General features: G+C 41.1%; 1 protein-coding gene across 2 annotated transcripts in view; it reads left to right on the top strand.

Moving 5' to 3' along the window:
* The window catches only part of OSBPL10 (oxysterol binding protein like 10), a gene marked incomplete at its 5' end in the record, with an annotated part of 284,829 nt that overhangs the window by 126,209 nt on the left and 143,024 nt on the right, over positions 1-15,596 (top strand). Inside the window, one exon of one of the 2 annotated variants that reach the window (XM_082663642.1) lies at positions 12,900-13,091. The exons of the other annotated variant lie outside the window; for it this stretch is intronic. Coding sequence (XP_082519768.1) covers positions 12,900-13,091 — 192 coding nt within the window. The remainder of the gene's footprint in view (positions 1-12,899; positions 13,092-15,596) is intronic. 2 annotated transcript variants of the gene reach the window in all.

Raw genomic sequence — 15,596 nt, 5'->3', positions numbered from 1 at the left:
GCCTAGTCCTTAAGCCACTTATACTTCTAATGACTCCCGTCTTAAATTCTTGGCTAAAAATTGAGAGATCTGAGAGTGAGTCAGGTTCTTTCCTTTGCGGTCCAGAAATCAGTTGTAGGGGAAAAAAAAAATCTTGTTGGCTCTGTATACTTGTCAAGTCTTGTGTCTGGATTGTTAGAAATCCTAGACACAGATAAATTCCTCAGTGTTTTAAAAATAAGCTTAGCTTAGTTTTAGCATAAGCTTATGAACCTGTGGTTTGTTTCTCTTCAGCAAGAAGTGCCTTAGGGAGAATTAGGGAGGGGTTACATAGGTGCAGAATACCTACCTGTGTGTGTTACATGCAGAGAACAAGTCCAGCAGGAAAGAGGAGGGCAGATATCAATAGCTTCGAAGGTTCTGGTCAGATATAAAATTTTAGGAAAATTGCAGCTTCCTGTTGCTACCACCCCACCTCCCACCATGTGGGTTGGTAAGTTGTTATTTACCCAGATTCCCTGAGTTATTAGCAAGTCCTGCATTTCTGTCTTAACTTCATCAGTAATATGAAACTTGAAATAAGTCATTTCAACTTGAAATAAGTCATTTCAAGTGGGATTTATTCCACGGATCCTGTAGGATTCTGCATGCAGCTGAGGCATGTTGACAGTGGTGTGATTTAATTTTTTTTCTGTGGAAAGCATCTTGAAACACAAGTAAGAGTTGCCCTTTTGCGCTTCCTGCTTTTGTGCCTGAGCATTTGGGGAGGAGATAATGATCTCTAAGTAGATAGGAGTGCATCTGTCAGAGATGAGTTATGGATTGTGGGAAAATCACATTTGCTTCTTAAAATGTTCTGTCTTAGAATTGCACTGGACTTTCCATCCCTGTGGCTGTGTTGACCCCACTGGTAAGTGATGGAAGTTTAAACGTAAAATAAGAGCCCCCTTTCTGCCATGTTATGGAGTGATCATTTATAGAATCCCTTGGCGTGCAGTCTCCTTTTGTTCTGTGATTCATTTCTGGCATAAAGTATCTTCTAGTTCGATGATATTGAGATGTGAGAGGAAATAGGGAAGGGAATAAATCGTGAAGTGCCCATCTGCAGGGCAGTACAATTTAACCATGAAAATGATCCAGTAGAGATGATCTGTGCTATGTAGACATATCTAAATTGTATGCAAATAACAAGTTAATGCCTGAATATGGCCCTGAGGAGGAAAGCTTGCTGGAACCCATTGTTCTCATTTGCTCATCTTTCTGAGCATCGGAATCAGCCCCAGGTTATACCAGGTACTCTGGCTTGCCTGGCCATTGTCTGTAATGTCTAATTCAGGAGCTCATCTTTCCAGTCGTTACCTCTCTGACCTCATCTCTTACTGCTCTGTACCTTGCTCATTTCACCCCGGCCATGCTGTCCTCCTTGCTCAAATGTGCCAGGTGGACTCCTATCCCAGGACCTTTGCACCTGTTGAGTTTCTACCTAGAATGCTGTTCCCCCGTTGTCAGAGCATGGCTCACTCCTTTGCTTCACTCAGGTCTTTAAATCAAATGTCACCTTCTCATGAGGGCTTCCCTGGCCACCTATCTAAAATTGGTAAGCCCTCCTACTTTTGTCTATCCCTGCTTTGTATTACTTTTGTCTATTATTCCTGCTTTAGATTATTATATATTATCTAAAACACTTTATATTTTAAGTCTATCTGTCTCTTTGCCTTCCCAGAATGCCACTTCCATAAGGACAGGTATACTTGTCTGTTTAGTTCACTGTTGTATCTCTATTGCCTAGAGCGGTGCCGGGCACATAGTAGGTGCTCAGTAAATACCTGTTGGATCTCGCAGGTATGTGTGTTGGTTGAAACTGTACCAGGTTGCTTTTTGAACATTTCGGGCTTGGATATAATTAAGTGGGGGTGGTGTGCCTTTTCCAGACTCTTCTGCCTCTTGGAAAAGGAGAGGGATATCTCCCTTTCCTTTGAGTCATTGTTGGTATTTTAAAAATTAGGTTTCCAGGGAGGGAGCAGTAGTGTAACCAGCAGTTAAAACTGAGGTTGGGGGGATTCGTTGCTCTCATTTACTGCATTCGTACCACTTGCCAGGTGAGGCCTGTGTCAGATTCCACAGGGTACGCAGTGGCTGGATACAGTCCCTCGCCTGGGGGAGGTCACAGTCTAGGGAGGACAGTGAATCATGGACAGACCACCCATGGGTAAAACACACTAAGTGCTTCGAGGGGTGTGAGCTGCATTTTATTCTTGATACCATTGCCCCTATTATTATGGATGATTGATTAAAAAAATTTAAATCCATGTATTTTCACCTTAAAGAGCTTATTGTTTGAGTATTTGAGAACTGGCACGCTTACGGGGCTTTGATATTATAAAGGATTTTTTTCCCTCCAAATGCTAATTAAGCTATTAGTTATGGTTATAAAGAGTTGTGGTGACTTTTTCAGACCTCAGTTGAAGAGAGTGGGTGAATCACTCTAGCAAGTGCAATGTAATGGGCCACGGAGGCAGCTCGCTTGGACTTGACTCCCAGCTCCATTGTTTACTAGCTGTGTGACCCAAGGAAAGATGCAGAATCTTTCTGTGTCTTATTTCTGAAATGGAAACAATAGATCTACCTCATGGTATCATACAGATTTATTATAAATTTTTATTTTAAAGACTTACATTATTTAAAGATTTATTACATCTTTTATTATAAATTATAAAAATGATTTAAGGTGTGTATATAATACTTAAAACAGTTCATGGTACATAGTGGGTGTCATGTAAGTGTTAACTATTATAAATATACTTGTAATTAAAGTTATAACCATCATTACAGGATCATGGTAAACTCATCAGTCCAAACAAGTCCTTCTCTTAAAAATTTTTTTAAGAAACTCTTATAATTATTTTTCTTTTTTCCTGGCTCCCATTCCCCAGTCAGCATTAATTCCTGGCATACGTATGTGTCTTTGTTTGCCTTGTTGTATGCGTTTTGAACTTACCTAAGTGGTATTGTCCTGCTGGTCTTATCATTTTCTTCTTAAACTTTTCTAACTCAGCAGTATGCTTTATCAGTGTTGCTCTACATACCTCTAAGTCATGACTTCTACTTGATGCATGTGTATTATTGTATGAAGGAAGAGTCTGCTTTTTATTTATACAGACTCTTACTGCTGTACACCTACATTGCCTCAAACTCCCCACCTTCATCACCTGGGAGCATCCTTGTATCTCTCCCTCTGTATACATGTGACTGGGAGCATATTTGTTGGGTACCTGCCCAGCAGAAAGTTTGAGGTTCATAGGGAACATACGTATATATTTTCACTAAATTCTGCTTTACTGCTACTAAAATGGCTGCCCCAGTCTACCCTCTCACTAGCAATGCAAGGGGTTCCAGTATCTTTGCATCCTTGCCATTATTTGGGGTTGTTTTACTCTTTAATTTTGGCAAATCTGGTGGGTATACTATCTCCTGGTGATTGTAATTTGTATTTCTCTGATTACCTTGATATATTATTAGCCATTCGTAAATCTCCTGTAAATTGCCTATTCTATCCTTTGCCCATATTTTTTGCTGTGTTTTCTGACTTCTTTTTCTAGGAGCTCCTTTTATAGTCTAGATATTAATCTGTCTTCTCCCAGACTCTACACACTTGTGATTTTTGTCTACAGTGTCCTTGTTGAATAGAAACTCTTACTTACAATGTAGTCAAATCCATCAAATTGTTCAACTTGTGGTTTACACTTTTGGTCTTGGTTAAGAAATGCTTTTCTATATGTTACATAACTTTTCTCCTACCTTTTCTTTTGTTAGCTTGTAGTTTTACTGTTTACATTTAGATTTTTGCCTTTGTATATCCCGTAAGACAGAAAGCCAGCAATATTTTTGCTTTTCCCAATAGCATTTTTTCTCTCCACTGGTTTATGGTGCCGCCTCTGTAATATACCAAGTTCTCATATATACTTAACATGTTCTCACACCCTCTTTTCTAGTTTTTAGTCCAATTGCTAGTTTCTGCATGAATACCATATAGTCATCGTGGCTTTGTTGTTTGTTAGTATTTGTATCTGGTGGGAGGGTGAGCCCCTCTCCTTTTTCTGAATTAACTTGGCTCTTCACAGACCTTTATTCTTCTATTTATATATTGTAATAAATTTGTTGAGTTGCTCAAAAAATCCTACTGGAATTTTTTTTTTTTTTTTTTTTTTTGAGGTACGCGGGTCTCTCACTGTTGTGGCCTCTCCCGTTGTGGAGCACAGGCTCCGGACGCGCAGGCTCAGCGACCATGGCTCACGGGCCTAGCTGCTCTGTGGCAGGTGGGATCTTCCCAGACCGGAGCACGAACCCGTGTCCCCTGCATCGGCAGGCGGACTCTCAACCACTGCGCCACCAGGGAAGCCCCCCACTACTGGAATTTTTATTAGAGCAATTATATAATAATTCGGGAGAAATGACATTTTATAATAAGTTGTCCAATTCATTCACCTGGGTGTGTCTTCATCTTCTCAATTCCTCATTGATTTATTTTCACAGATTTAAAAAAACTCTTCTCCACAAAAGTCTTATGTATTCCTTATTGGATTAATACCTGTACATCATAGTTTTATTGTTATTTTGAATATCCTATTTTCTACTGTATTTTCTAGTTGGTTATTGCTGATACAGAGGAAGGCTGTTGCCCTTTCTAAGTTCATCATATATCTGGCAACTTTGTTGGACTCACTAGTGTGCTTGCTTTTTATTTTTTTGTAAAATGGTCACACCTACAGTCAATGCCATTTTTGTTGCTTCTTATCCTTCTACCTCTTTTTCTTTTTTGTTCCTATTTTGTTGGCTAGTGCCTCTAGTACTATGTTAAACAGTGATGATATTGGAATCCTTATCTTGTTTCTAAAACTAAAAGCAGTGAAACTAAAATTTCTATATTAAATCTGGAGGTTGCTCTAGGGTTTTGGTGGTTGTTCTGGGTTTTTGGTGGTTGCTCTGACATAACTAAGTTAAATTAACTTCTTTCTAGTCCTTGTTTTCAGAGTTGTTTTTTTCCTATTGAAACAGCTATTCAGCATTAAAAAGTCTTTGTTTCATGTTATTTATAAACAACATATATAAAATAAAATGACTTTCTTTGAGGATCTGCAGTTCTAAGAGAATATAGTACACAGTTATCCTGCTTTCAAAGGAGTGTTGCATGTGTATTTTTACAATAGGTGAATGTGCAAGAGGAAAGGTGAAAATGGATAAACTGGTATCAGCTTTCATCATTTCTATTAAATGTTTTAATGTCAACCTTGTGTCAGACACTGTTTCAATGACTAAGTCCTCATTTAATTGAGAAGGACCAGCTGGAGGGCCTGAGTCTCTTGTCAGGCTTTTTTAGTTAAATCTTGAAGGAGGCTCGTAATTGGCTCCTCTTTTGGTATATTTCACTTTATCTTTTTGAGGCTGTAGTTTTTAGATCTATAAAGTGGGAGGACTAGACTCGAGATTTCTTCTAGCTCTAAAATTCTGTAATTCCACAGCAGGAGGATTGGAGAGAATGGGGCCTGGACAATCGAAAGAGGGAACCTTCACACTTTCAGAATAAAGCATAGAAAAGGAGTCTTGGTACGTGGAATCACAAGGTCCCAAGTAAAGGATGTGGATAGAAGGTGCAGGAGGTGAGAGGGTGGGTGTGTGGAAGGTTTTAAAATTGCACATGACCACTTCTAGGTGGATCTGCAAGATGGTGGAAGCTGGGGGAAGTGGGAAAAAATAGTAGTGTGTGATGTGCCAAGTGCATGAGACCAATGCTTTCAGCCCAGTTGTTTTCTGTTTTTTGTTTTTGGCCTTGCCATGGGGCATGCAGGATCTTAGTCCCCGACCAGGGATCAAACCTGTGCACCCTGCAGTGGAAGCACAGAGTCTTAACCACTGGACCACCAGGGAAGTCCCTTTCAGCCCTTTTGGGACCTTCACCTTGACCTGGACAGAGGCTGGGCCAGAGTATGGGTTAGGGATTCTGGAGCAATTGGATTAACTGTTAGAGAAGAGTCAGCAGAATTTATTTGGTGGATGAAAATGTTGGGAGAACAGGCAAGCTGAAAATGTCAAGATTTCTATCCCTCTATTTGCATAAAATGGAAATATATGCATTTTGCTTGCCCTGATTTTTCAGAGATCTAGCATTTGCATATATAATCAGGATGATATGTTTAGAAGCAAGCTAGAGCCTTCCTCTCTGGGGAAAACCACAATTTTTCCTTTGCAGACATGTTTGTATGCATTTGTTTGTGTGTATTTTAACAGAATCTTGGTATAAAGTTAGTGGAAAGTGTTTAAGATGTATTCAAGATTCACATATAACAATGGAAGAAATTTCCTAGGCTTGGTAACTTAGAGTTGAAACTATTTCTGTAAGAGGACAGGAATTTGGAAAAGTAGAGAGAGCTGAGTATAATTTTGGGAAGTTAATCATGGCAATGAACTTGGAAAATGTCCAAGTTTTAAGCTGAGGTAACAGAATATTAAAAAGCAAAAGCAGGGCTTCCCTGGTGGCGCAGTGGTTGAGAGTCCGCCTCCCGATGCAGGGGACATGGGTTCGTGCCCCGGTCCGGGAAGATCCCACGTGCCACGGAGCGGCTGGGCCCATGAGCCATGGCCGCCGCTGGGCCTGCGCGTCTGGAGCCTGTGCTCCACAACGGGAGAGGCCACAACAGTGAGAAGCCCGCGTACCGCAGAAAAAAAAAACAAAAGCAAAAGCAAACAAATAAAAAGCAGGGCTAATGAAAAGGTTCATATGAAACTATTAAGCAAAATAGTAGGATAGATTCATTTTAAAAACACTCCACATTAAGAAAAAAAAAAACTCCACGTTTTATTGAGATGTTGACTGCCAAGAAAACAAAAGTCTGAATAATTTTGAGGCCCTGAATGTAATATTTAAAAAACTGTTATGCTTTTCCCTTTTGGTTGATTTTGAGGTATGTTTCCTTTTGGAAGAAAAGGAATAAACCACAATTTTTATGATTAGCTTTCACGTATTTAGAAATGGCACATTAATTTGTTTTTTTAGAGGAGAGAGAAGGAATGTGATGAAATGGTTTTAGTCAGTTGAATTTATTTTTCACAAAACTTAACCAGGCCGGTTTGATTTTTCTGCCTCCCCTGGGCTATTTTATTCTGAAATATAGTGTCTTTTTTCCCGTTGCTGTGAAAGAATTCAAGGAAGTGAGGAAAATATGCACCAAAATTAAATGGCATTTGAAGGCTGTTATAATTGACTCTCAGCAATTTTTCCCATCAGAAAAATTTTCTACAGAAACAGTTGCCATGAATGTATATTTAAGATATTCCCCTCCCCTACTCCTTTTCAGCTTTTTAATTTCAGCTGCAGCAAGCTTAATTATAAATTTCTGATACAAGTTTTAAGACGTTTTTATGACCAGCTGATGATCTTTGCAGTTTGAGGGTTTGTTTGTTCTAAAATCCTAATGGGAAATAGCTCATTACTTATTTATACTAATTCTTTGCTTTTGGTACCCATGCATCATTGGAGCAATCTACAGTCACTTCGTGTTCTACAACAGATAGGTTTTCAAAAACGTGCAATCACAGTAAATGTACTTTGTACTTTTTTCTCTGAAGCAAACTTTTTTAGTAATTAGGATGATTACTCTTAATTTACCTTTTTTTTTTTTTTGTAAGTTAAGGAAGTTAAGGTAAGGCTATGTCTGCTTAAGGCACTTGGATGAAAACAACCTTTAAATCCATATACTTGACTCTGGGCCCACTTAACAATCATTCACCTACTCAGTACCCAAAGGCCTCATTTTTCTTAATTTTTGAATGATAATGATGACATTTATTGCATGCTTCCTATATGGCATGTGCTTTACCTCTGTCTTTTCATGTTACTCTCCAACAACCCATGAGGTAATATTAACATTTTAGAAATTAAAACACCACGTTACTTTACTAGGCCGCACAGCTCATGAGTGGCAGAGCGCAGATTTGAACCCAGACCCTCAACTTGAGAAACCGTGGTCTTAACCACTCACCCACACTGTCCTGTGGGACTAGGTCCTCTTGCTGCTCATCCTGTGATTCTCTTCTAAGCTTCCCAGACTAGACTCTCTCTCTCCGGCTTGTTGCTTGGTTTCCCTGCTGGAAATATTCTTTCTAGCTAGTGCTGCTTCTCCCTTTCCAGTCACACCTTTCCTTTATGCCAGTTTGGGCCAGTAAATACAAAAAGGACGTCTGTGTGTCCCTGCCTTGAAACCTTGGGAAACGTAGAAATCCAAGGAAGAAAGTAGGGAAAAACCAAGAGGTTGGTAAATATAACACCTGATTACAGGTGGAATCCTGGGTGGGGTCTGAGCATCTGTGCTGTGTCTTACCTGCTACCTGTTCTCTTCTTTGGCTCACCCCATTTGTCAGGCAGGAACCCCACTTATCTACTGCTACTTGCTGAGGGAGGGGACACAGGGGGTGACTCTCCTAAGTAAAGAGTGGATCTCACTCCCAGGTAGGAGCCATTACTCTTGCCTCAGAATTTTCTGCAGATGTGGCACACTTGGCATTTCTAGTTGCTCCCTTGAAGTCAATATTTGGAGCAAAACCTTGACACGTTGTTCTTCAAACTTTGATAATATTTTGTTTTAAATTAGTAGCAGAGAGGTGTGTGTATGACATCTAAGTGTAATTTTCATTTTTTTCAATATAGCCGTGCCACGCAGCTTGCAGGATCTTAGTTCCCCAACCAGGGACTGAACCCACGCCCTTGGCAGTGAAAGCGCCGAGTCCTAACTACTGAACCGCCCAGGGAATTCCCTAAGTGTAATTTTCTTTTTTAAATTAATTAATTATATATCTTGGCTGCGTCGGGTCTTAGTTGTGGCACGCGGGCTCTTCGTTGCTGTGCGCAGGTTTCTCTCTAGTTGAGGAGCATGGGCTCAGTAGTTGTGGAGCGTGGGCTTAGCGGGGGCCACTAGTGGCAGCATGTGGGATCTCAGTTCCCCGACCAGGGATCGAACCGGTGTCCCCTGCATTGCAAGACCGATTCCTAACCACTGGACCACCAGGGAAGTCCCCCTCGTGTAATTTTCAAACACAACCTGGACATTTTCGACAGGCCACCTTTTGGAAAGAGCCGCTTGTTTGTAGTGGTTGCGGTTTGCTGCCTTTTCTGCCTTTTCCTCAGGGTGCCTGATGACCTACGGGATTTACCGAGAGAGACTTTGTTTGCTCATATTTGCCCTGAGAGGAGACATGAGTGTGAATTAAACCACAAGAAACATACAGTGAATGGGAAATTAAAGGTTTTTCGACTCAGATTTACTGCTTGTGAATTGAAGTGACAGCCGTTAAGTAATGAGCGTGGGGTTTAGACATCCACAGCAGAATCCTTTGGCTCCTGGGTGAATTTCCTTGTCGTTTACGTGATAGTCCTTCAGGTTTCAAAGGCTCCCCTTACCAGAGAGGTCTTCCTTTCTGATTTCTGATGGGTTCTCATTCTGCTCAGAATTTAGAAGTGTGGTTCCCCCTACAGTCTTGCTGACCATGTAGGTTCTCCAGTAATTATTTAATTACATTTTGGGCTTCATCACGACTTTGACCCTATAGAAAATAAGGAGCAGGTCAGTGACTGCTTACAATTTTGTGCTAAGCGACTTCTTAACATTTAAAAAATCAGTAATGCCTTCATCGATCAAGTTTTAAGGGCTATAAGGGAAGAAACAAACTTTGGCCATGCGGCTCCTGCACGGGAGGCACTGTGCTAAGCATTTTTTGTGCATGATCTACTTTAATCCTCATGATGGCACTTAAGGGTCAGTATTATGATTCCTTTTTTAAAGATTAGGAAATTGATGCTTAATAAGAAAGCTTAACTCAGTTGAGGTCACATAGCTAGAACCTGGTAGAGCTGGGGGTGTGGGTGAAACCTGGCTATCTGGCTTCAAAGCCCAGTGAAAAAATCTGCCTTTTCTTGGCTTGGAATAAGGCTCCCAAACAATCAAAGTGTATTTCAGATTGGAACAAAGGGTGAATACGTTGTTCAATAAAGTTCTTGGTGAAAATGAAAACAAAACAAACCAGAAAAACAAAATGTATTTCAGTAGATTAATGCTTAGGCAAATTTGCATCTTTGAAGAATTAACGACATAGCTTCTATCCTCCTCTTCACTCCAAGGGAAAAGATTGAAGCTGAAAGTAGACGATTGTTGTATTTCATTGTGATCAAGGTATACTTAATTCTTAGACCACAGGTTTCTCCAGTTACCTGTATATAAGCTGACATAAAAGCAATACACTGCCTCCTGACTTTATCTGTCTTCCTATTAATTCTGTCCAAGTTCACATCCAGAGAAATTTACAAGCTACCGTGGTACTGCAGGCTAACACAAAATTCTGATTTCTACCCTGGCTCCCACCCTGCTCCCCAACCCCTTGGAGATTTGTAAAATTGTGGATCATTAATTTTTAACAATTTTTAGACCTGTGACTGTTATCCAAGGCTGGAGGCTTTGAACTTCCTGTCTGGGTTGCTTTGTACGCCACCTGTGTCTCTTTATCTCCCTCAATTCTACTCAGGCTTCAAATTCTTTGCCCTCAGAACAGTCTCCTGTGATGAGATCAGCTCGCCTTGATCTTTCTGTTCCTCACTTTGACATTTTCTGGCTGTATTGCCAAATTAGTATCTTGTCATGCCCTTCCTTACTCTGTGTGTGTGTGGGGGGGGGGGAGGTGGATGGGGAGAGGAGAAACAACAGGTCCAGAGAAAGGGTGTGTGTGTGTGTGTGTGTGTGTGTGTGTGTGTGTGTGTGTGTGTGTGTCTCGCTGTCTCTGTGGCTGTGCTCTTATATCCCCAGCAGTACTATAAAGCATCTATGGTGAAAGATGGCCTCATACATCTCATGTTTCACCTTGACATCACACATCAGATATTCTCCTTGGCACATAGTAGGTATTTGGTAGATATTTGATAATTGAAATAGAGAAACTAGCATGAATCCAAGCATAGCATCTAACTGCCTTTTGTTCTCAAGCTGAAATGAAGTATAGAAACATTTAGAACACAGGTTTTTATGTAGAATGTAGAAAATCTTGGATCGATAATCCATTCACATGGTTCAGAATGAAAGAATATGAAAACTCTGCAGTGAACAATCTCCCTCCCTCTCTGTTCCTATTCTCTCATTCCTAGCTTCTCCATGAATAAGTAGCCCACTTTGAGTTTCATGTGTATCCTTCTAGAGTATTTTTTGTTTTAAACAATGATTATAAACAAATGATAAAAACACTAATTTTCCACATTTTGACACAGAACTTTGCATACTATAGAACAGTTAGGAACCTTGCTTTTTTCACTTAACTGTATAGTTTAGAGATTTCTTTTTCCAGACCAGTTCACGGAGACCTTTCTTATGATCCTATTATGTCCTGGTAATGTTCCATCATGAAGGTGTGCCATGTCTTATTAACCTGTCCTGGACGGAGGGACGTTTGCATTGTTTCCCATCCTTTGCCATTAAACATATGACTTTGGTGACTCCAGGGTACAGATGCCGTTCCACCTGCATGCAGGTGTATGGAGGAGACATTCCCAAACAGGGCATTGCTGCATCACGGGGAAGCGAATCTGTAACTGGGACAGGTTCTGCCAGATTGCCCTCCTCGGGCTTTCTGCCACCTTATACTCCCACAAACCCATCTCTCTAAGGTCCTGTCGGTAGACTGGGTACTCATACTTTAGGATTTTTGCCAATCCAGTGGGTGAAAGATGGTATATCTAAATGTGGTTTTATTGTATGAGTACAGTTGAACATGTTTTCATATAATTTAAGGACCATTTATATTTCTTTTTTTTGTGAATTGTCTGTTCATATCTTGCCCTATTTTAATAGTTTGTTGTTCTTTTTAATTCCTAGGCATTATATTCCTATTTACAAATTAGAATGATGAGCCTTTTGTCTGTGAAACTAGTAGAAAATAATTTTCCTAGTTTATCGGTTGGCTCTGTCAGTGGCGGGAGTGGGTTTTTAAAATTTGTTTCCCATGAAGAAGTTTTCAATTTTTAGGGCATCAAGTTTATTGAGCTTTTCTCTTATGGCTTTTGGATTTGGAGGTGTTAGGTATTCCCTACCCCAAGGCCACATGTTTTATTCTAGTGCTTTTTTTCTTTTTTTCCCCTTAAGTCTTTGATCCATTTGGGGGTCTGTGATCTGAGAGGTAAATCCAACTTTGTTTTTCAGTTGGCTGCCCAGTTATTCCAACACCAGTTACTGAAAAATTCATCTCCACTAAGTTTGTGATGCCGTCCTTATCATATACTCAGTTGTTATTTGGATGATACGTTACAATAGGATGAAATACCAGCACTACACTAACAAATGGGGATTAATTGGTGGATTACTTGGTACATTCATTTCCTTATGCAGCAAACATGTATTAAGTACTTAATAAATAACAATCATGATGTGCCAGGTCTTGGGGATATAAAGATGAGTTTGAAAGAATCAAAGTTTAGCTGGACAATGAATATAACCTCGATGTAGTGGAATAAGGGCACAGAGGGGCTGAGACAGACAGGGGTTGCTCCACACAACCGCTGTCTTCGCCAGCGGGAGGGGAGGGCATTTAGGAAGAGGAGCACAGCACCCCGAGAGCCCGCAGTGTTGGGGGGGCTCAGAGTAGATCTCCACGGCCATATTTTGAGGCAGGAGACATGACTGGAGGTGAGACTAGAAGCGTAGTTAATGGAGACAGTCTCTCTGGCCTGAGTGAGTGTGGGATTAGAGCATGTCGTGCTGGGCACCTCCCCAGCCCCTCATCCCTCTAAAGACAAAGGGGAAAGCCTGAGAGGTCCAACATAAATGGAAGCCAACACTTGGTTGTGTTCTGCAGGTCGGTTGTTGAGTTTTGACGCCTGTTGCTTATTCTAGACGACTCCAAGCTCCCGAAGCCGAAGTCTCACTTTGCTCCCCCATGGAACACCCAATTCTGCATCTCCCTGTAGCCAGAGACACCTCGGTGCGGGGGCCCCCGGCGTGGTCACAATCACACATCACAAGTCGCCTGCTGCCGCCCGAAGAGCCAAGAGTCAGTATTCCGGCCAGCTTCATGAAGTCAGAGAGGTACGTCTTGTTCTTCTCCTAGGTTTAGTCTTCTGTGGGAGGTGAGGGCTGTGATGTTGCTCTGCCAGCTTCTCTTCCTTTGTACCGTCTTGACTGATGGAGAGAGAGGACCAGAAGCAAACCTCCCAGACACGGCCATGACAGTCCCTCCTGGTTTAAAAAAATAATTATTTCTGGGAATTCCCTGGCTGTCCAGTGGTTAGGCTCCACGCTTCCACTGCAGGGGGCATGGGTTGATACCTGGTCAGGGAAATAAGATCCCGCGTGAAAAAAAAAAGATTAAAAAAATTATTTCTGTTTCTTGGGTTAAGTGAGTTTTAGGAGACCTCTGCCAGAGCTCAGAAAGCAGAGGACACCAGCCCATAGTAACACGGAAGGAGATGGAAGGGCCATTCGTTAAGGCCTCCATGCTCATAGCAGAGAAGAGAAAGAACAAAAAGACGGTAATTAGGAAATAATTGAGGGCATTTTGAAACTCAGGAAGTGGTGGACCTAAAGCTGGTTTCCCCTTTTCTGCTTCACTTTATGAAAGGCTTACCTGCTCTCACCATCACATATATACTCCAAGGAGGTGTGGGGCAGTGAAAAGAGCACTGTCCTTGGAAGCAGAAGACTCTGTCGCCTTAAAGCTTGTAACCCAAGTTTCTGCATCCATGAAATGGAAATAACACAGGCCCTACCAGCCTCTCAGGGGAGATTTGAGGATCACATATGTTAGTGGACATGAAAGCCCTTCCACTGGGTGTGCCTTAGGGGTTATGCTTTGTTTTTACTTTTGATTCACTGGGAGGTCATCAGTTTGGGGCTCCCAGGTCCTTAGTATTCGTATCATCCTTTGCGACTGTTGCCAAGAACAGACTGTATAATATCGCTTATATGTGGAATCTAGAAAAATGGTACAGATGAACTTATTTGCAAAGCAGAAATAGAGACACAAATGTAGAGAACAAACGTATGGATACCAAGGGGGGAAGGAGGGGTGGGATGAATTGGGAGATTGGGATTGACATACATACACTACTATGTATAAAATAGATAACTAATGAGGACCTACTGCACAGCATAGGGAACTCTACTCAATGCTCTGTGGTGACCTAAATGGGAAGGAAATCCAAAAGGAGGGGATATATGTATACATATAGCTGATTCACTTTGCTGTACGGCAGAAACTAACACAACATTGCAAAGCAACTATACTCCAATAAAAATTAATTAAAAATTTTAATTTAATTTAAATAAAAAAAAGATTGTATAAAATAAATGATCTTCATGTTAGTTTTCTAACTTGTGTTGAGTGCTGAGGCTTTTTGCCCTGCAGCTGACTTGTGTAGGCACCAGCTTGTCCTCTTAAAGAAGTAGCAGAGTCCTTACTCCGTGTCAATCAGGAGAATGGGGCTCCCAGAATAGGGTCTTGCTATGGCTTGAATCAGCATGCATCTTGTTTTATTTTATTTTATTTTTTTTTTTGCGGTACATGGGCCTCTCACTGTTGTGGCCTCTCCCGTTGCGGAGCACAGGCTCCGGACGCGCAGGCTCAGCGGCCATGGCTCACGGGCCCAGCCGCTCCGTGGCATGTGGGATCTTCCCGGACCGGGGCACGAACCCGTGTCCCCTGCATCAGCAGGCGGACTCTCAACCACTGTGCCACCAGGGAAGCCCGCTTGTTTTATTTTCTAAATGTCGCGAGCCAAGTAGTGCTGTGTCAGTCGGCTATCTTGTTCTAATTCTGACCCAGGACAGAAAATCTGAAATCTGCTGACTCAGATCAGTAGATGCATATGAAAGACATTTTTGGATATAGATTTACACATGCATATACTCTTTATTGCCTGATAAAGAAAAGGTACAGAGTCGGATGCTCCCTTTGAGATAGTCACCCTGGTGTGAAAAAAAAAAAACAAACCCAAAAACTGTTTGGCTGTGAGCTTAATTTCGCTACCTTGGATGATATATGAGCAGTGATTGTGGTGCACATGTGTATATGGCTTTTCGCTTGTCATGGTACCTTTTCAAAAAGCTATATTATGGAAAAACTTTGAATGTACACAAAGCAGAATAGAATAATGGTCCCCATCACCCAACTTAAGTAATTCCAACCCTCTGTTGTTCTTTTTTCATCTATTTTCCCCCATCCCTTTCTTTGGGGTGAGTTGAGTATTTTAAGGAAATCTTAAATATTTTATCATTGCCAGTAAATGTTTCAATATATATCCAACAGATAAGGACTTTAAAAAAAAAACAGGAAAACCGCAATACCATCATGTCGCTGTTATGTAAACCTCATTGCATATATTTTTTGCAAGTACTTTAGAGACTTTAACCTTAAAAAAAAAAAAAGCGAAGAGTAAGTTCATGGTATTTTGGAAATTCTTTTAATTCTAACGAATCTCTGATAGACTTACTGTTCTAAGTGTTGATAGGAGGCCTGGTACCTATGAAAACAAAAGGAGGAGGGGGGTGCTTGTGTTTAGTGAGCAGTGGCCCAAATAAAAGTTGGGGGATCTG

Source organism: Grampus griseus, assembly GCF_964374135.1.
Source record: "Grampus griseus genome assembly, chromosome: 10".
Taxonomy (NCBI): Eukaryota; Metazoa; Chordata; class Mammalia; order Artiodactyla; family Delphinidae; genus Grampus; species Grampus griseus.
This window is presented reverse-complemented; position numbering and strand designations above follow the sequence as displayed.